General features: G+C 43.8%; 1 protein-coding gene across 9 annotated transcripts in view; it reads right to left on the bottom strand.

Moving 5' to 3' along the window:
* Positions 1 to 21083, bottom strand: part of Tom1l2 (target of myb1 like 2 membrane trafficking protein) — a 113778-nt gene that overhangs the window by 41608 nt on the left and 51087 nt on the right. For 8 of the 9 annotated variants that reach the window (XM_063242266.1, XM_063242267.1, XM_003465959.4 and 5 more), the window contains 3 exons: positions 12539 to 12623; positions 4298 to 4376; positions 225 to 374 (listed from right to left, as the gene is read on the bottom strand). In XM_063242266.1, the coding sequence (XP_063098336.1) occupies positions 225 to 374; positions 4298 to 4376; positions 12539 to 12623 (314 nt within the window). The remainder of the gene's footprint in view (positions 1 to 224; positions 375 to 4297; positions 4377 to 12538; positions 12624 to 21083) is intronic. The other variant, XM_063242271.1, reaches the window with a different exon arrangement.

The following is a 21083-nucleotide window of genomic DNA, read 5'->3' as shown; positions in this document are numbered from 1 at the left end:
CTTTCACTCTCATCTCTTCAAGAGATACAATTTAATTTCCACTTTTGACTGTCTTCTAAATAGAATGTAACAAAAAACAGTGCGTGACTTCTGAGACTAGGTCATTCTGAGACCTAGTCTTGACATCCCAGAAGTCTCCATATTTTCCTCCAAATGGGAGGAGAGCACAAGGATTCATCACAGGCCTCATCTTGCTCTGTTACAACCGAGTGCAAGAAACCTACCTGGATCAGAGCAAGTACTTTGTCCTGCACAATGGTGGGAGGGTTATTCTTGGGAGAGATGATTTTGACTAGAACATTGTCAATGAAGTCTCGGTTGGCCACAAGGATGTGGAAGCGGTGACCACAGTTCTTTACACACGTTTCCAGCACCTGGTGGGGAGAGAAGGGCAAGAAATCACCACTGTGGGAGATGGAGGAGACAGCAGGTTCTGAGGAGGCTGAGTTTTCCTCCACCACCCCACCCTGCTCTTGTTCCTAGATCATCGTCTGACACACCTCCTCCAGAACCAAACCTCCAAGGCACATGCATTCCCATACTCTTAATTCAGCCTTTCCTCCGGGATGACAGCAGCCCCTTGCTGACTGAAAGCTTCTGTCCCTGCACAATAATCAGGCAATTAATTGGTAATTGAGGCACCAGTTTTGCATAAGGATGCTGGTGTTTTAATGGAATCAAAATGACTGAGCAGTCCCTAAAAATTAGCATTTTAACTCCTCTCTCTGGGCCTCTGGGTATGAGACATTAGCCAATGGGACACAGGTTCTGTCACGGGAGGAGGTTGCTGTGACAGCCTGAATTGCCTAGTGAGTTACTGGTCCTTGTGCATGAGGAAGCAAATACACACACACACACACACACACACACACACACACACACACACACTCACTCACACTCACACCTTTGCTTCTGCAAATAAAACTGGCGATGATAATGGATCTTCCACCTTTGACAAATCATTTGTGAGCCTCAGCTGCTACTTGGCTTTAAGTTCATGTTTGGATCAGACCCTACTCTTTTTCCTTTGTCAGGGAGGTACACAAGCCTCAGCTGCTCAGAAAAACTGACATATGGGTTCTGATCAGATAGCCAGTGTGGGTTTGAAATTTCTTCCCCGAATGGGCCAGTACAAGTTCCTCTGGGTCTCTATTTCCTCTTCTGAAAGACAGGGACAATGAGCCTTCCCTCACTGGACTGTTGGGAAGATTAGAGGAAATATATGTAAACACCACAGCAGTGCCTGCACAGAATAGAGGTACAGTAAATGACAAGTACGATTATAAGATTATATTTCATAAGCCTGCTGAACGCATTTTAGTAAAGGAACAGCTTCTTACTCTCTCACAGGACAGGTGGGAGGCACCACGGAATTCAGAGGTCCAAGTGAGAGGGCCTCGCCAATCCTAAACAGTGTCTCACCTCTGAGCTCTCTGGAACCAACCTCATCTGGCCCTTTCCAAACACCTCTCCACACCATGCCACATGTCTCCTTGGAGGTCACCCCCAGCCACAGAGGACAGTTCTGACTGCCTTGGTTATTCTCATTTGCCGAAACTCATCTGACCACAGAGAGCTTACACAGGCATTCCTCAGGGCTGGCTCAGACCCTCACAAGGCACTGAATACAGGAAAGTCTAGAATTGTGACACTGCCTAAACGCTGGCTACATGCCAGGTACTAGGAGAGATCCCTCCACTTCATATTAATTTTATTCTCACAACTGATTGTTCTCTTTAAGCAGATCATATTACTCATTTTTTAAAGTTAAGAGGCTTATAAAGAGGAAGAGACTGGCCTAGGTGAAAATTGTGGCACAGTGTCAAAGGCAGGATAGAAACTCTAGTCAGCCTTCCCAGGAGGTCTGATCCTTCCACTTATCTGAGGGCACTGGGCCCCCTTATCACTTTTCTCTAAGAGCGACCTCAGCTGAGAGCCCCTTAGACAACAGGCATCACCTACTATATATTTTTGTCCCTGCTCTTGTTCCTTGAAATAATCCTGTAGAGTATAACCCCATTTTAGAGATGAGAAAGCTGAGGCTCAAAGGTGCCATATAACTTAACCTGGGATGCCAGGGTAAGGCTGTCCTGCACCCAGCAGCTTAGCACCAGCCAGAATCACTCCCTTCTCCATTGCTGCCTGTGCCTCCAGAGATCTCACACTCCACTCAGCTTGCCCAGGAGAGCTCCAAACTGACCATCCCCAGGGCCTCTGAGTCACTATTGGTTTAACTTAGCCAAGAAAATACTTCTACTTCTTAGCCTCTGCTTATGCCTGATTCTGGGTAACCAGAAGATGCTAAGCATTCAGGTTCTCTCAGTGACCTACAGGAAAGAGTGTTCTTCCTGCCTTCAAGTGGCTTATAGGCTCCCTTTTCTCTAGGATTCTCTAAATCTACCCCCTGATCCAGGTAGTAATTGCTGGGCCAAGACCAGTGACAGGAAGGACACTTATTTCATGAGAGATAGGTAGAAAGGGTAGAGCAAAGGCCAGGGAAGCAGGCTGAAAGCAGAAGGGTGGGCCATGGGCAGGTGGCAGGGCACCTGGAGCTCCACTTCAACTCCTAGGCCTCCCTTCTGGCCGTTATGGAGCAAGTCTATCAGTCCTAGACAGCAGGTTCCAGGTCAGTGTGCCCTGGCCAGAGGTGCATGGGCTACAGAGCAGGCCAATGCCTATCCAAGCAGGTGATGTAGGAGGTGCTCCTTGGGTTGGCAAGGACCATTTTAGGCCATCCTTTTTAAAAAGGCTCCTGGTAAATCTGTCCCCGTGGGTTTTAAGGCAGGAAATATACAGTGACAATCTTCTGAGATACAGCCAAAGCCCATGAAGTAGGGGGTCTCTAGGAAATCAGAAGCAGAAGTTTCAACCATAGACATGAAAGTTCAAGTAGATAGTCTTTAAGGGTTTCTAACTCCTGCTTTGGATAAATATTAGCACCCTTTATGTGGTAACATGAAACTAGGGAAGGGCCACAAGCAGGGGGATTGAGAGCAACCAACAGGGTAAGGGAAGCCATCAAAGAGCAGAAACAAGACCATGCAAAGTATGCTAGGCAGGGCCTGGGGTGCAGGAGCAATGGCTCTGTCCCAAAGGCATCACTGGGTTTGAAACAGAAATCAGGAAGAGTAGATGATATGCACCATTCCCTGCTGTAGTAAGGCAAGTAAATGCAGATTTTCCTTCAAGACAGTTACCACAAAGCTGGGCATACAGAGAAGTGTTAAACACCAGGAAAATGCCCTGACATGTTACAGCTTATTTTCCAGTGACAGTTACCGAGAACTACACATTTTGGGCATTACTCTGGGTTTAGGGAACACTGTGGCTCAAATTCTGAGGAATAAATAAAAATGTTCAACTCTCTTTTTCAACTAGCCTTTTCTCCTTTAATATTCAAATCCCAATTCCCTGGCATACACAATTTTCCTACTAAGTTTCAAATTTTTACTTGGGTAGAAAATACAAACGGTTACTCTGCTTTAAAGGGAAGCATGTTATGACGGTCTTGGATAAATAACCCACTATTTGAAACCCACAGAGAAGTCGACATGCTGACCTGTTATAGTTTCTATTATGAGAACACACTGCGCCCAGATTTTGCCACATCTGAAAATCTGTTAGCTTTCAAGACAGAAATAGCACCTGAAGTCTCCCTTTTAATTTTCTGACATCTTAGGAAGGGAAAAATCTGATCTGTTTGTCCTGAGTCACTTGGCTAACTTTGCAGCTATTTTCAGCTTTTACCTGAACAAAAGATCACTTTATGATGGCAACCCGCAGCTCGGTACCTTACTAGCTGTGACAACTGCACAACCGCTACATCTCCCTGAGCCTCAGTCTCTTTATCCCTATGATATAATGAAACCTACTTGGGAAAGTAGTTATAAACATCAACATCTGAAAAGCTTACCATAGTCTGGGGCGAGAACTAGACAGGTGGAAGTCAACATTTTCCTAAGGAGATAACTGACCCCGAGAGTCTCAGAGCAGACTGGCAGGCAGGAAGAGGCTCCCCACAGCCTCTGGCTCCTCCACTCTGGGCTTCTCCAAGGACTGTGCCACCCACGCACTAGTATGTATACATTTACCAAACTGAAGTTTATTTACCCCTGCTTCAAAGGACAGCGGGAAACCTGAGACTCTGTGTGATCAGAAAGTTCTGCAAGACTCCAGCAGCACTGGCCCAGAGCAATTTGCAGGCTGTACCATGTGGGCAGAGGGAAGACCCTGTGAGTGTGGCTAGGGCATAAGCGTAAGGCTCCCCGGTCTCCCACCACAGGAGAGCAGCACTCACCGTCAGTGCCAGCATCACTTCCCTGTAGTTTCGGTTCCCGCTGAGCCGCTTCTTCAGGGCTCGAATGGCATCCTTTGGCCTGGAGAAACAGACAGACATATTAAAATCCTCACAAGTCCCATTTTGGGTTCCTCGTCACCTCTAATTTGTGTCAGCTAGCATACATACAAGGCTATTCACTGCAGCATGTTTTTTTTCTTTTTTTTTTTTTTTTTCAGGTACTGGGGATTGAACTCACGACCTTGTGTTTGCCAAGCAGGCCCTTACGCCGCTGAGCTAAACCCCTGGCTCATGTAGCATGTTTTTAAATGTAAAAGATAAGAAAACACAACTAGAGGCTGGGGATATAGTTCAGTGACACAATGTCTGCGTGGCAAGTGTGAGATTGTAAGTGTGATTCCTGGTACCAACAAAGAGGAAAAAAGTTGAATGGCCACCAAAAAGAAACAGGTTCAATTTTATCATGGCTTATCTACCCAAAGGAATATTATGCAGCTGCAGAAAAGGATTATGCATTGTTATGGTTCAAAAATCAAAGTGCATAAAATCATTGTAGAAGAGTGCATAAGAGATGTTACTATTTGCATGTCAAAAGGACAACAAATGCTTTACACAGCATGTGTGTGTGGCAGTAAGAGAATCTCTAGAGGGAGCCAACAGAACTTGGTAAAAAAGCTTCTTCTCAGGAAGGAAACCAGGTGGTTGAGGGAGAAGGAAAGATGTTTTTCACAAGGCTGCCTCACCTCTTTGAGACCTTTTGAGTTTTGAATCACATGCCAGTGTTATTTGCTCAAAATAGTAACTAAATCACTGGAGAAGTGCTGGCAAACATGTGGCATGTGTGTCATTTTTCTTTGAAGACAAAAAAGATGTTAACACATGTGTGTTTTTTTCTAAACTAGAATCTCAGTATTTGGTTTTAATTTCAGAGTTAGTACTTTGTGATAAATAAGTGGGTTTTGGGTTACCCCTTGGGTGCTCATCTCTAAAAGGTTCACCATCATCTCACTAGTGTATGGGAGCACTGAAGAGTTTTTCTAGAGAAACCACAACAGAGATGTGAAAGACAGAAAGGCCAGATACATGCTGAGGCCTGGATGCTCTGCTCTTTCTGGACTCCATGGAATTCCAGAGAAATCTTTAGTGAGTTTCCTCAAAACCCAAGGGTCTTATGTACTGTGAGCTTATATAGCTGATGCAGATTCCCATGGGAAACCTTGGAGAATTACAGCAGTATTTAGTTACAAACAGGTCTTGTTCAAGAACTTGTTCCTAAGCTGAAGGTCTGCACCGTGAATGAGTTCTTCCTAAAATTACTATTACACCTAAGATTAGGATTCTGAGCCAGCCCTCTAAGCATATCTACTATATGGACCTTTTGTGTCTAACGGGTTTAAAAATTTATTCTCCTAAGAATTCAGTAAAGTTGTGGACTAAGAGCTGCCCCTGGCATGTAGCCCTGTCCCTTGATGCCCCATCTCACTGTGTTCCAGCAGAACTCCTACGTGGCTACAGGCCAGTCCTTTGCTGTCACAAGTGGGCTCCAGCTTTCCACTAAAGATATCTCATTGTATCTCAGTCTTTCCTAGATTGAATGAAAGTCTGAGACTTACTATTCCTGAAGTTCTAAATGTTTTTACTCTATCAAATGAAAAAGTCCTTTCAGATGTGTGAGAGGACGCAGGGGAAGGGAAAGGTGGAAGCTCTGCTAATCAGCCTAATTCAGAGAGAAAAGATACAATAAGTTGGAAGGCAAGAAAAGCTTCTGAAAGAAATTTTTTAAATGCCCAAACCCCCTATTTACCATTCCCAATTTGAAATATAACTACCCTACAGGAATTCTTGGCTCCTATGTCAAAGGACTAACAGAACAGGGATGTGCCTTGGCTAAGCTATTTGCAGAATGGTTGTAGCTTTCAAGCACAGATGCTGATTTCCGCAAATCTGGGACCTGAGTGGCTCTCTGCTTTGATGGGCTGAGTTGGTGAAAGTCAGCAGCTTCTTGCCAAGAACATGAACTGATTTCTTCTCTCAAGGGATCTGCCAGCACACAGTCATCCCAGAACTGCAGCTGCCAGCACAGCCTCTTTCTTTTCCTCCTGGATATCCACAGAAGACAATGGAAACAGTCTCCAAGCTCACGGGGCTTGTTCTATCAGGGCCCAGTACTCACAGTTCTTTGGAGTATAGGGCAACCAGACAGACCACAGGCTGTCAGCTGTGTCCCCAGGACAGAAGATTCAGAGAGGAGCACAGAGTGTGGTCAGAGGAACTGCAAAGTTTCGAAGAGCTGCCACAGCCTAGGTGGCTGGAGTTGGAGCCCAGACAGGGCAGAGGTACTGAGGGCCAAGGTAGAGCATGCAAGGATTAGAAGGATAGGGTGGCATGTGTGAGGCACCAAACTCTGAGAGCCATAGCAAGTTCTCCACTCATCTTGTAGCTTGAAACCTCTTTGTTCTTCAACTGCTTTTCTGAGCAGCTCTTTCATCCCCACCCATCTTACACACACACAGCTGCTCCTCCTCCACAAACCTCACTGCCTTAGCAATGATCTTGCTCTCCTGCATTTACCAGTTTTCCCTCTAGCTCAGAGGCTGAAGCACACACAAAGATTCAGTGAGCTGGGGAATATCAGAGATGGTTATGAAAATGGTTCAGGTCAGCAGATCCTCATCAAAGATGCAGACCAGAATCACCTGGGGAACAGTTCTCAAATCCACATGTGTATGCCCCAGTTTGGTAGGTCTGGGGGTGAGCCCTGGTAAACAAGGTCTCAAACACTCCAGAGTGTGTTATTCAGCAAGACACTCATGGTTACTGAGTGTGGAACCGTCACACAAGGCCGTGGTGTCAGCACTCCTCATGTGGGGAGTGACTCCAGACCTGGACACTGGAGAAAGCCCAGGGAGAGAGCTGGGAGTGGCTTACCAATATGTGCTCACAGTCTCCTACAGAAAAAGCTCTTTTTAGGAGCTAGAGATATAGCTCAGTGGCACAGCACCTGCTTGGCAAGCATGATATCGTGAGTTCAATTCCCGGTACAAAAAAAGAAGAAAGAAAAAAAGAAAAAAGCTTTGTATAAATATGACAAGGGCAGGCAGTGCTTCAGTGGCTGGAGCCAAGCGAGCCTGGACTTGAACCCCGCATTTCTCCTCCTACTGCACTGCAGTCTTTGCACTTTCCTTGTCACTAAATCAGGCTGTCTTACCTTATGTGGTTTCTGGTGTGTGTGTGTGTGTGTGTGTGTGTGATGATGCAATCTAGAGCTGGGCACACGGCCTGGCATATGGCAAAGTGCTCAGGGAATGGCAGACAGGGTCAGGACAGTGAGGACACAGAGATCATTCCTTAGGACTGGCCAGGTAACTGACACCATAGATCAAAGTGATGATGACAACCATGGGCAATGGAAATAATTAACGCATTCCTGCTAACTTGAACCACTGATGGTGTACACATGACTGCCCATCAGTGAGTGGCTCATAACACTGGTAGCTCAGGCTATGGCTCTGAGACATACAAATTACAGCGCCGTCATGAGCATGTTAAAGGATAAACAGCAAATTCGTTATACAGCATAGTTTGGATGATGAATGCTTCCCAAAGACCCACGTACTAAAGGCCTGGTCCCCAGCCTCTGGAAATCCTGGGAGGTAGAAAACCTTTAGAAGGTGGAGCCCAGGGAAAGGAAGTTGGGTCACTGGAGGTATGCTCTTGAAGGAGATATAGGGACCCCAGCCCCTTCTTGTCTTTCTTTGCTACCCAGCCTTCATGAAATGAATGGCCTCCTCTACTATTATGTGCTGCCAATGGGTCAATGGACCACACACTGAAACCTCCAAAATTGTGAGTCAAAATAAGCCTTTCTTCTTTTTAAAATGAATACCTCAGGTGTTTACCATAGCAATAGAAAGGTAACACACACAGATGTGGAATATATTTATGTACCATTTTACAAATGTATTTGCTCTTTTAACCTTACAATAACCTTGTGAGAGAGCTACTATTGATAGCTCCACTTTATAAATAAAGAAAGTAGCAGGCATCGTGGCACACACCTCTAATCAGAGGATTGCCTCAAGTTTGAGGACAGTCTGTGCTACATAGAGAGACCCTGTGTTAACAAGAAAGAAGCTGGGTATGATGGCACATGTCTGTAATTCCATCAGAAGGTTAGGACAGGGGCTGGGGATTTAGCTCAGCGGCATAAGCACCTGCCTTGCAAGCAGGTGGTCATGAGTTCGATCCCTGGTACCGATAAAAATGAAAAAGACCAAAAAAAAAAAAAAAAAAAAAGAAGGTTAGGACAGGAGGACTGGAACAAATTCAGGCCAACCTACGTTACATAGTGAGTTCAAGGCCAGCCTGAACTACATAGCAAGACCCTGTCTCAAAATGAGAGAGAGAGAGAGAGAGAGAGAGAGAGAGAGAGAGAGAGAGAGAGAGAAACTGAGACACAGGGAGACGGCATAGCACATACAGCCAACAGGACAGGGAGCAATGATCTAGGCTGCCAACCTGGGCAGATGCTAAGGTTGTGCACATCTAATTATGCATACTTCCTATGCACATGTTGCATATACTGCTGCCCAGTTCCAGGTTCCATCCTCATGTTATTCATCTACTTCCCTGACTGATGCCCTGGAGTTCTAGGTCTTAGAAGACTCCACTGAGTATTACCTCCTCTAAGAAGGCTTCGCAGCTGGTAGCCCCAGGGCTGGTTGGTGACAACTGGATGGGTTACCCTGTCTCTGTAGCTATATATAGCCCCTCTATCTCTCTCCGTGTTTTTCTCTCAGCATCCTCTCTCCCCCTCTCTTACAGTCCTTGTCATGCTGTGTTATGATTATGTTTACATGCCTGTGTTCCTCATCAGATTGTGAGGGCTTCTGGGACTTCATTCATTTATTCACTTACTTAACAAATATTTATCAAGACCCAATTATGTGCATTCCATGCTTGGTGCTGGGGATAAAATGGTGAGCAAAACAGATGGAATGCCTGCCCTCATGGAGCTCACAGACTAGAGAGTTGCAGGGCAACACAGACACTTAACAGAATATCACACAGATGAGCCTCAGTGTGAGACTGTGTACTGTGTTTGTTTGTTTGTTTGTTTTTGTATTTTTTGTATTTTTACCGGTACCAGGGATCGAACTCACGACCACATGCTTGCAAGGCAGGCAGTTATGCCACTGAGCTAAATCCCCAGCCCCAAGACTGTGTACTGTGAAATCATGTAACAGAGGGAAGAGATCAGGAAAATGAAATTTAAATCAAGATCTAGTGAATGACGGGAATCACTTGGAGAAAGAGATGGGCCAGGGAAAAGAGATGGCCAGAGAAACAGATCGGCCAGGGAAATAGACGGCCAAAAGCCCCTCAGCAAGGGCTGCGAATTATTGGACAGGGTTACCCTACCAGGAGCCCAACTTTTGAGTTTTTCGAAAGAAAATTAGGGAAGAAATTTAGACAATCACCTAACAGAAGAAACACACACATAAATCCCTCAAGAATTACTCAAAGCACATGAATAGCAGGGAAAAGGGTGACCACGTATTCTTCAAAGTGCTGAGAAAACCGCTTACCAGACTTGGTGGACTTTGGAAGGAGATTTCAGGGTTTCTGGACCTCCAGCCCTCAAGTCATATAGGTATTTGAGCAATGCCCTGTGTATCCCCCAACTAGTGGGTCTCTTTCATGCCGCCCTGAGCTATGAGGCATACTTCTCTTCCTGCAAGCTTCCCAGCCTGAAGCCAGTCCCTCCGGGAAGCAGCTGTACCTGCCTTGCTCTCTGTGCCCACGGCATTGAGTACAGGCCTCAGTGACAGGCCCAGCCAGTGTTTGCTGGTCAGCTTCCATGGGGGCCTGGCACATTCACCCTGCCATCCTAGGAGGCTACCCCTCTCCCTGCAGAAGCCAAATGAGCTGAATTAACAAGCAAATGAGCGGCATCTGAGAGGAATGCGAGGAAGAAAAGAATCCAGGAAAGTATGAAGAAAAGAGGCCAGGCCGAGCCTAGTATAAAGATGGGTCAGAGAAGACTACCCAACTCCAGAGTCATTTGTGCTGTCACCAGAGGAGCATCTTTCTGGGGACTGAACTGGAAGCTCAGATCTAGTCCTGGTTCTTGTCCTCACTCTGCTCTACCTCAAGAAGCAGCAGCTCCTCCCTTGGCTCTTTAGGCCCCAAACCTTATAGTTATTCTGACTCTGCTGACATCCTACATCAGCAGATTCCACAGTTGCCACCTTCTGAACCTTGCCAGCAGGCAATGACATCTCTCTCCCTCCTTCCCCCACCACTATCTTGGACAAGCCCACCATCACCTCATACCAGGACAGTTGATGTAACAATCCGCTGCTTTGGCTGCTCTTGGCCAGCCAGCAGCCAGGCCATTCTGAACACAGTGGACAGTGATCATTTAATGTCAGAGCATGCCACTATCTTGCTCTGGTCCTCTGTACCTTCCTCTCTCCTCAAGTTGAAGCTACAGTTACCTTGGTGCCCACGAGGCTATAACTGTTTGTGTCTAGATATTCCCCCAACACCTCACGCAGTCATAGTATTTTTTCAGAGGTGCCTGAATCTAGAGCGTGTGACTGATTCATACAGCAGTGTTGCGATTAAGAGTGGGTGATTGCTGGATCAGTCACCTGATTGGATTGGTACCACCATAATACTGGAAGACTGGACATAATATAAGGCACAGAAGGAGGTCTGTCTCATTCTTTTGGTTGCTTTTGCTGTCTTCTACTGCCATGAACTGTTCCCTCTGCCATGTGCCACCCTGCCTTGGAGCCAATTGATTAGGGACTGAAACCTCTACAAACTGTAAGCTAAATAAACCTTTCCTTCTTGAACTTTGGGTGTTGGATATCTTGTCTTAGCAACAAGAACAGTAACTAAGCAACCCTGTATTTCCAGATCCCCGCCACATCTCTGACCTTATCTCCAGGTACCTTTATCTCTTGTCACTCTACTTTGGGACCCTGGGCACCAAACATACCAATACCCTCTGTCCCAGGACTTCCCAGCTTGCTGTTTCTTCCACCTGGACAGTTCTTATTTTGAACAGTCTTCACTCTTCACTTCTTCAAGTCTTTGTTCAAGGTCACCTTCTTTAAGAGATTTTCCTTTACTACTCTGTTTAAAATTGCTAATTCCCAACCTTCTGTCTCACTGCTCCCTCCACAGAAAAACTGTCCCTATCTGACCAGCTTATTGTTTTAATTATCTAGTTCACAGTTTGCCTCCCTAACCTGGACTGGCATCTCTCAGAAGGAAGGGCATCTGCCTTGCTCCATACACACAACAGGGCCTGCAACAAGGCAGTCACTTCATATCCATCAAGGCCAGCGTGTGGCCATGTCTGAGCCTCAGCTGTTTTCTTTATTACTCGGGGGTTTAACAGGGCACAGTGACAGTAAACACAGTGTTTATACAGACCAGTTCCAAAGAAATATGTATACAGTAAAGCTATCATGTAGAAAAAGACACAGTAAATGATGACCATAATAACAGATCGATGGGCCAGAATTGCAAGAGGCCATAAGCTAAAAAATGAACGAACAGTTGTGCTGTGCTACGTGTCCCTTTCTCGCTCCCCAACTCGTGTGACTTGGTCCTCTCTCCATGAGCACTGTAGTATCCTACTCCTGGGGCTCTTGTCCAACAAACCAGGTGAATGTCTATGAAGGGAAGGTAGGGGCCAGGGAGAAAAAGTGGGAAGAGGTGACAATTTGGCTGTAGAAATGAATGGCCACTGGGAGCCAGGTAACCAATTAGCCTCCACCTGGGATTCAAGGCAGGTAGTTAACAAGAGATTGTCACTGCTTCAACTCAAGACTGCTATTGGGGGAAAGAGAAAGATAGGAAGAAAACAAATCATCAAGAGTGCCAGCTGGGGCCAGGGATTTAGCTCAGTAGGCATAAGCGCCTGCCTGGCAAGCACAAGGTCATGAGTTTGAACCCCAGTACCAAAAAAAGAGTGCCAGTTTATTAAATGTTACAGTGAATAAATTAAAAAGAAAACAAAACAAACCTGCCACCCTTGAGTCCTGACAGGTTCTGAGTAGACCCCAAGAGCCAAGAGAGCTCCCCAAGAGCAGCGTGGTATGGTTTGTTTTGTTTTGTTTTTTTATCGGTACCAGGGATTGAACTCACGACCGTGCGCTTGTAAGGCAGGCGCTTATGCTACTGAGCTAAATCCCCAGCCCAGCAGTGTGGTATGGAACATACCCTTCCTCTGTCTCATTGATGATGTCGCAGATCTCCATGTTCAGTGTCCAGTCTTCACTCTGCAAGGAGCCATCTGTTGCCTTTTCTGTAAAATCAGAGAGAAAAACTGGTTTGTATTTCTCCTGGAACAAGGGACCTTGGCAAGACATGAGAAATGACCAGAACCTCTACCTTCTCTGCCCAAACAGATGGGCTGAGCCAACAGAGCTGATCTGGGGATGCTATTTTCACAAGACAATACTTAAGGAAGAACTATGCACTGACATCATAGAATGGGCTGTCGTTTTCCAGTGCCAAACAGGAAAGCTCATCATATGCCTGAGCCATCACAGTCATCCAACATGTAAAAGCCCACAGACTATGGACCAAACCATCTAGGTCTGAATCAGGCTCAACCACTTACTAGTTGTGTGGCCTTGGGAAAATTACTTAACTTTAGTAATATAGTACCTTTAGGTGCCAAACTGAGTGAAATATACAGTAGCTACCCCAATAGCATTGTAAGGAACATTAAATGGATTAATATATAAAACATTCAAAATATAGCCTAATATTCAGGTGGTCCTCTGAAGGTATTTGCTGCTATAATTGCTAAAACTCAACTTTAGGCAGGGGTGGCAGCGTAATACCAGCTACTCAGGAGGCTGAGGCAGATGGACTACAAATTTACAAGTTGGCCAACCTGGACAACTTAGTGAGACCCTGTCTCAAAAAAAAAAAAAAAAAAAGTAAGTTTGGTGCAGGTATTGCCAGCCTATAATCCCAGCACTGGGGAGGCTGAAGCAGGAGGACTGCTGTGAGTTCAAGACCAGACTGGGCTACACAATTAGTTCAAGGCCAGCCTGAATTACACAGTGAGACCCTGTCTCAAGGAAAAAAATTAAAACAAAACAATCGTACTGTTTGGGCTGGGGATATAGCTCAGTAGCATAGCACCTTCCTGGAAAGTACACAGTCCTGAGCTTGATTCCCAGTACCTATCCCTTAAAAAAAAGAAAACAGGGGCTGGGGATTTAGCTCAGCGGCATAAGTGCCTGCCTTGCAAGCAGGCAGTCATGAGTTCGATCCCTGGTACCGATAAAAAGGAAAAAGACAAAAAAAAAAAAAAAAAGAAAACAAAAACAACTTCTTTAAAGAAGCTGGGGATATATCTCAGTGGTAATGTACCCCTTGGTTCAATCTCCCATATAAAAAAAATCAACTGCAATAGCTAAAAACATCTCAGAAAAGAGGAGGAAGAGGAAGCTTCATTTCATAGCAGGCAAGAATTCTATCGCTAAACCACCAATGATGCTGTTATGGGAGAAGCATCATTTAGCAAACAACTCCAGTATGGTATTCTGATTTGGCTCTTAAATGTCACCCAAATTTTTAGTTACCAGCCTGTGGTGCTACTGGGAGATGGTGAAGGCTTTAGAGGTGGAGCCTCATGGGCAGAAGTGAGATTACCAGGAGCAAATCTGTACAGTGGGTATTGGAGCCTTGACCTCCCTTCCTTTGCTTTCTGGTAGCAATGAGGAAAGCAGCTTTGCTCTATCTCATGCTTCCCACCAATGGAGTCAACTGGCCATGAACTAAAGCCTATGTAACCATGAGCCAAAAATAAACTTTCCTCTTATAAGCTGTTTATCTCAGGTATATGTCACAGTGACAGAGAGCTAACACAATGGTGTTGCATGCGTTATGAACACTGTTTTATTTCATTCACAAAACAATCTTCTGACCATTCAATGGGGAAAGGACAATTCTTTCAACAAACTGTGCTGAAAAAAATTGGCTCACTACATGCAAAAAAATGAAGTTGGACCCTTACCTTACACCATGTACAAAAACTAACTCCAAAAGACATAAACTTAAAAGAAAAAACTATAAAACTCTTACAAAAAAACTTAGGGAGAAAACTTCATGGCATTGGACCTGGCAATGATTTCATGGATATAACACCAAAGGCACAGAACACAAAAAACAGAGACTGAACTACATCTAAATTAAAAAATTTCTGCACATTAAAGGACTCAAATAGCAGAGTGAAAATATAATCTACAAAATGGAGAAAATCTTTCAAATCATATATATGGTAAAAAGCAAATATTCAAAATAATACAGAACACTCCCAACAACAAAAAGCTACCTAATTAAAAAAATGGGGAAAGGATCTGAACAGACATTACTTTAAAAATGAAATAAAATGGCCAATAAATATAGGAGAGAGATTTCATTATCATTAAACATCAGGAAAATGCAAACCAAACACAATGAGATACTATCCCATATTCACTGAAAAAAAAACACACAAAACAAATGTTAGCTGAACATGGTAGCATGTGTCACACTGTCTTCCATCACTCTGGAAGGCTGAGGCAGGAGGATCACAAATTCAAGCTTAGTTTAGATAATTTAGTGATTTAGTGGACCCTGTCTCAAAATAAAAAATAAAATAAAAAAGGCAATGGATATAATTCAGTGTGAAGGTCCTGGGTCCAATCCTCAGCAACATAAACAATAAATGATAGTGAAGATTTGAAGACCGAGAATCTTTCTGCATTGTTGCTGGGAATGTAAAAAAAAAAAAAAAAAAAAAAAAGCAGTATGGAAAATAGTATAATGGGCTCTCAAAAAATTAAAGTTACCAGAACATTTAGCAATTTCATGTTTGAGTATATATGCAAAGGGTTAAAAATCAGGGTCTCAAGCTATCCACATATCCATTATCACAGTGTGGTTATCACATTTATTTCCTTTGCAACAACTTGGTACCAGAGCACAAGTATCAGAATGCCTAGGCTGGGTTGTGCTCTATTACAGCCTGGCCTGGACTGTCTTGTGACTGCCTGCCGGTCTGCCTTATCCATTACACAGACTCCCGGAAGTAAATTCTCAATCTCTTCTTAGCTCTGAGGATGCTGAATGGGCATCTATCACATGCACCTATCAATCAAGTCACTGGCATTGGCACTATGTGGTTTTACTTTGCCTTGAAGTTGTAGAAACAGCTGCCTCAAAGTACTCTGGGTGGGGTGGGGAGGGTGGGGGGGTGGTATTCAAATGGTACTTATTCAAATGGTACTTCACGTTCCTTCTTCCAGCCCTGTTATCTTCCTTTAAAGGGAGATGAGGAAGGATGGGGAACAGTTATAGAAAAGAATGTCCTATAAAGCAAGGATAAGAAATTCATTTTCATCTCTCCAGTGGAAAGGGGGAGTATCTGCAATTAACATTCATAAAGCATGTTAGGAATCTGAAGCAAGAGGCAGTAATGGTTCTGTGTAGAATGATAGAATTGATTTTTCTTTCCACCTTTTTCTTTGTAGAAGCCAACTGTGCCTCACTAGCAGGTAAAAGTCCAGAAGGTTCATTTCATATTATTAGGTATATTCTCCTATGCACTTCCTACTCATCAAAACCCTTTTCCTTTTTCTACACCTGGCATGCAGCACCCCAGAATGCCATACTTTTGTGTAGGTACCTCTGGGCCCCACCCATACCTGACGTTAGGGAGGTATTTAAGTGCATTGTTTTTTATCTCCACTGTTATGGTTTGTGTTTAAGTGTCCCCCTCCAAAAGACTCATGTGGTCACAGGTGTGGCTCTTCCAGAAGTGGCTAGATCTAGAATATGTAATGCTGGAATTAATTCATGTGCAATGCTAGGATCAAGGGCACAATAAGATTAAGGATGTGAGCACTATTCTCCCTAAGTAGCCTGGATTAGCTAAAAAGCAGGAAAAGAAGTTGTTACGGTCTCTTGCTTGCTTGATTTTGCTGTTTTTTGCTTGCAATGAACTGGTTTTCCTCTGTAATGCTCCTCTGCCTTGCCACCCTGCCTCGGAGTCCGCTGATTACAGACTGAAACCTCTACAAACTATGAGCTAAATAAACCTTTCCCTCTCTAACTTTAGGTGTCAGGTATTTTGTCTTATAAACAATAAAAGTAACTAAGACATCCACTCTCACTAAAAAGATATTCCTGAATACAAAATGCCCTATTTTGCTTTCTGGTGTTGGCTACTTCTGAAGTCACTATATTTAACATCGAAGTGTTAAAAGCAGCAGCTAAGAAACCAAGCCACTGGATTGTGAAGCTCCTCTGAGCAGGACTGCCTTAGGTTTCAGATTGTATGGAATGGGTGGCTAGGCAGCAAAAATATGCTGGGGAGAACACTACAAAACTGTACTATCACTGCTGTCAATCAAGGCTTCAGTCATTCTCACCCTTGTCCTATACCAGGCAGGAGGTGGCCTTTTCTGGATGGAGAAAATGCCACGACAACAGCATTAGGATGATATGCTACTCCCGCACTGAAGGTTTAAGGGTGCTGTATCTGAGCACCCCAGCCCAGTTCTGGTTGTTAGCACATCACCAAAGGGCTCAGCATTTTGCAACCAGGGTCATGGATGTCTTCGTCTTTACCCATCCCAGAGAACTAGCTGTTGGGAATGACTTGGTCTGTGAAATACTGTGTTTCTGCTATTGTACCAGGTTTTATTGAAGAATTTGACAATTTATGTGATAAACGAAATGAGACTGAACTTCACTTTCCTCTGGCCTGGGGACCTGAGCATGTGAGGGAGCTCCCAGTGAGTGACCTCAGTTCCAATCAGACACAACTTTGTTCCCATTTGCTGGAAATTCTTTTATGAAGAGAAAAATAAGAATTGATTTGAGCTGCTCTGCCAGCCTTTCTTCCCTCATCTATCTCAGCACAGCCCAATATCCACAGTTCTGTTTGTGTGGCATTCTAGCAAAATGAAAAGAAAGAAGTGTTCTTTTTGGGTTGATTCCTTATAATCAAAATGAATATATATCTTCTAGTTTGAAAACTCAGAACCCCAGTAATTGAATAGAACATACTGACCCTGAGGATAAGTTATCATGCCTTTGAACCCCTTGCTGGTATTATTAGAGGAAGGGAGAGGGTGAATATAAGGTTAATGGATTCTGCTGCTAAACTGAACTTGGAAATGAGGTTTCATTGATTTAATATTTCCTCTATTAAGCCTCCCAAGACTGTGTCCCTTGGGGTCCTACCAAAGAGCAATCTCAGTATGTCACAGCCTGAATTCTGTGAAGGGGATGATAACTAGCACTTGACGGCCCCTGACCAGCTGGCCTCTCCCCTTACTAGCCCGAAAGGGTCACAAGTGCAGGCCTGCAGGCAAGACTCTGGCCTCAGGACGAGCATCCTGTGGAGAAGACTGCCAGGGTGACGTAGCAGACATACCTTTTACTGTGTGTGGCCTGGTTAGTGAGTCACCCTTTTGAAGGGAGGGGTGTTCAGAGACAGCCAGGTGTGGCAGGAAGAGCAGGGGCTAAACGCACAGGCTATTTCATGCCAAGGCCTCTGTACCGACTGGGCTAATCCTATTTCTGGACAAAAGCCCCTGGCCACAGAGCACCCTGTTGTTTTAGGAGCCATTCTGGGCCTGTTCCCTCAACTTTCCAGGAATGTCTATCATCAGTCTTGCTTTTCTCTACTCCAAGCTGACTGGTGCCTCACATCCTTCTTTCTGGGTGCCCGCTCCTACCCCTACCTTTCCCAGCCTTGGCCCTCATGGGTCTGCCTCACCTGCATGGCTCTGATCTCCCCAGAAGCCCAGGCCTGCTGCTTCCTGACCTGTAACTTGGGTAGGGAGAGACATCTCTAGGGCATCTGGGATCCATCTGGCTCTTGCTCATTGCTGAAGTGCTCTCTCTGCTCTTCCTCATTTTGTAGGCAAGGATCAAATCCTGCATCTGCACCTGCCAGATTGATACCATCTGAGGACTTTTAACTAAGATCACTCCAAATCTCAGATGATTTCCCAGCCCCCTGTGCAATCTACTGCCTTGCATCTCATTCATCAGAAGGTACAGTCTCATCATTTGTGGGTGAGTTGGTTTTGTGATGGTGGTCAGAGGTCTATGAGCGCCATGTGTGATGAGTAAAAAGGGTGAAAAATATGGGGACTGATCCTTCTGGTTAAAAAAAAAGTGATAATTAAAACACTGAAGCTCTTTTTTAAATGCAGACTGAAGGCTGCTGCACACATTTTGAGCAACAGCTATATTCTTGGAGTGTGTTGTCACTGCTTCTAAGTACAGCTTTTGTTTGGATGTGTGAATGCTAGTGTGTTATATAAAAAGCATCCAGTAGCTGCATCCAGCAGAACAAGGACACTTCTAGCTTATACAGAGGTCATTTATTTTATCATTTGAGCATCAGTGGAAGTGTGGGTTATATTACGCTATTGTTAAAATGGTGGTGATGGGATCCCTCCCATGAATAGACTTAGGACAGGGCAGTTTCAAAAGTCAAAGATAATCAACTTCACATCTGAACTCAAGCTTTGCAAGTGCCCAGAAAAATATCATGTAAATGCCTAAGCTTTAGAGACAACCATGCTGGGTGGGTGTGGTGGCACTTGCCTAGAATCCCAGCAGTTGGGAGGCTGAGGCAGGAGGATCGCTGAGAGTTTGGGGCCAGTCCATTCTATATAGTGAGTTCAAGGCCAGTCTGAATTGGAGTAAGACCCTGTCTAAGAAAATGTTAAAGAGCTGGGGATTTAACTCAGTGGCTTAAGCACCTGCCTGGCAAGTGTGAGATCATGAGTTTGATCCTTGGTACCAAAAAAAAAAAAAAAAGAAAGAAAGAAAGAAAGAAAAAAGAAAAAAAGTGTTAAAGAGAGAGAGGGAGAGAGAGAATAAGCTTGAGATCAAATATTGGTACCATCAATTACATCCTCCTGGTCTACCAGGTATGAAGTGGCATCTCATTGTGGTTTCCATTTGAATTTCTTTAAAGATGTGTGATACTATCATTTCATGTGTTTATTGTACATCTTCTTTGGAGTAATAGCTATTAAAATCCTTTGCCTATTATTTTAATCGGATAGTTTTTGTTGCCATGATAGTTCTTTATATATTCTGAATACTAATCCCTTATTAAATATTTTGAAAATAATTTTTCTCATTCTGTGAGTTGTCTCTTTACTTTCTAGATGATACATGTCCTTTCTCCCACCCCTCTATAGTTCAGATCAGCCTTGAGCTCACCACATAGCCCAGGCTGGCTTCAAACTCATAGTGATCTTCCTGCTTCAGCCTGCTGAGTGCTGGGATTATAGGCATGTGCCACCACGCCTAGTGTCCTTTGATGCCCAAATGTTTTTAGTATTAACTAAGTGCTATTTATCTATTATTCTTATGTTGCTTGTGAGATTGGTGTCATACTCAAGAAATTCTTGCTAAATCCAATGTCAAGAAGTTCTCCTCCTGTTTTCTTCTCAGATTCTCAATAGTTTATATTCTTATACCTATGTCTTTGTCCAAAGTTAATTTTTGTATGTGTGTAAAATAGGTCCTAATGTTATCATTTTTGCATGTGTATGTCAGATTTTCCCAGTATCATTTGTCAAAAAGATGGTTCTTTCTCCAACAAATGACACATTTGTTGAAAATCCACTGACTGTTTTGAATGGTCTCTTTCTGGGCCCTCTTTTATTCTGTTGCATGCAAGTCACCCCTTATGTCAGCATCCACATTGTTCTGAATGCCTTAAGGGTTTTTTTTTTTTTTAAATCTATTTACCTTCGGGTTTTTATTTGTTTTTCCAGTACTGGGCACTGAACCCGGGACCTTTACACTGAGGTACATTTCTGGCCCTTTTTTAAAAGTCTTTTTTTTTTTTTTTAATCGAAACAGGATCTCAGTATGTCACTAAGTTTTCAATGCTGAGCTTAAATTTGTAATCCTCATGCCTTAGCCTCACAGGGTGGAGAGTTTATAAGTATGTATCACTGTGCTCAACAGATGCCCTCAATTTTGTAGTAAACTTTGAAATTAAGAAGTGTGAATCCTACAACTTCGTTCTCTTTCAGAGTAGTTTTGTTTTCTTAGAGTCCTTTGAGGTCTCATGTGAATTTTAGGGTAGATTTTTTTTCTATTTCTGTAAAAAAAAAAATGTCAGTGGAATTTTGAATGGGATTATATAATATCTGTAAGTCACTTTGGGCAATATACCATCTCAATACTAGTTCTTCTCCTTGCTAAATATAGGATGTCTCTCCAGTTCTTTATCATTTTAAATGTCTTTCAGCAACTTTTCTTTTTTTGGTACTGGGGATTCAATTCATGACCTTGTGCTTGTCAGGCAGGCGCTTATGCTGCTGAGCTAAATCCCCAGCCCAGCAACATGTTTTCTTAGAGTGGGACTCATTATGTTACCCAGTGGGGCTTTGAACTCCTGCACTCAAGCAATCCTCCTGCCACCATACCTGGCTTCTTTTAGCAATACATTTTAGTTTGCCGTGCACAAGTGTTTTGCACCATTGGTTAATTCTTAGGTATTTTATTCTTTTTTTTTTTGGTATGGGGATTGAACTCATGACCTTGCACTTGCCAGGTATTCAAATCTACTTTATTTTGAAGAGAAAAAAACCCCAGAATTCCAAACATGATAGTTAGGGGTAACAATGGCATATACATTGCATATTGTTATCTTCAAATCAATTACTCAGAGGCATATCTTATTTTTTAAGTACTGATTCTGTCTGTATCCTACAACTTT

Source organism: Cavia porcellus, unplaced genomic scaffold (genome assembly GCF_034190915.1).
Source record: "Cavia porcellus strain 051 isolate PalLab524CR breed Dunkin Hartley unplaced genomic scaffold, mCavPor4.1 scaffold_32, whole genome shotgun sequence".
NCBI classification, from domain to species: Eukaryota; Metazoa; Chordata; class Mammalia; order Rodentia; family Caviidae; genus Cavia; species Cavia porcellus.
This window is presented reverse-complemented; position numbering and strand designations above follow the sequence as displayed.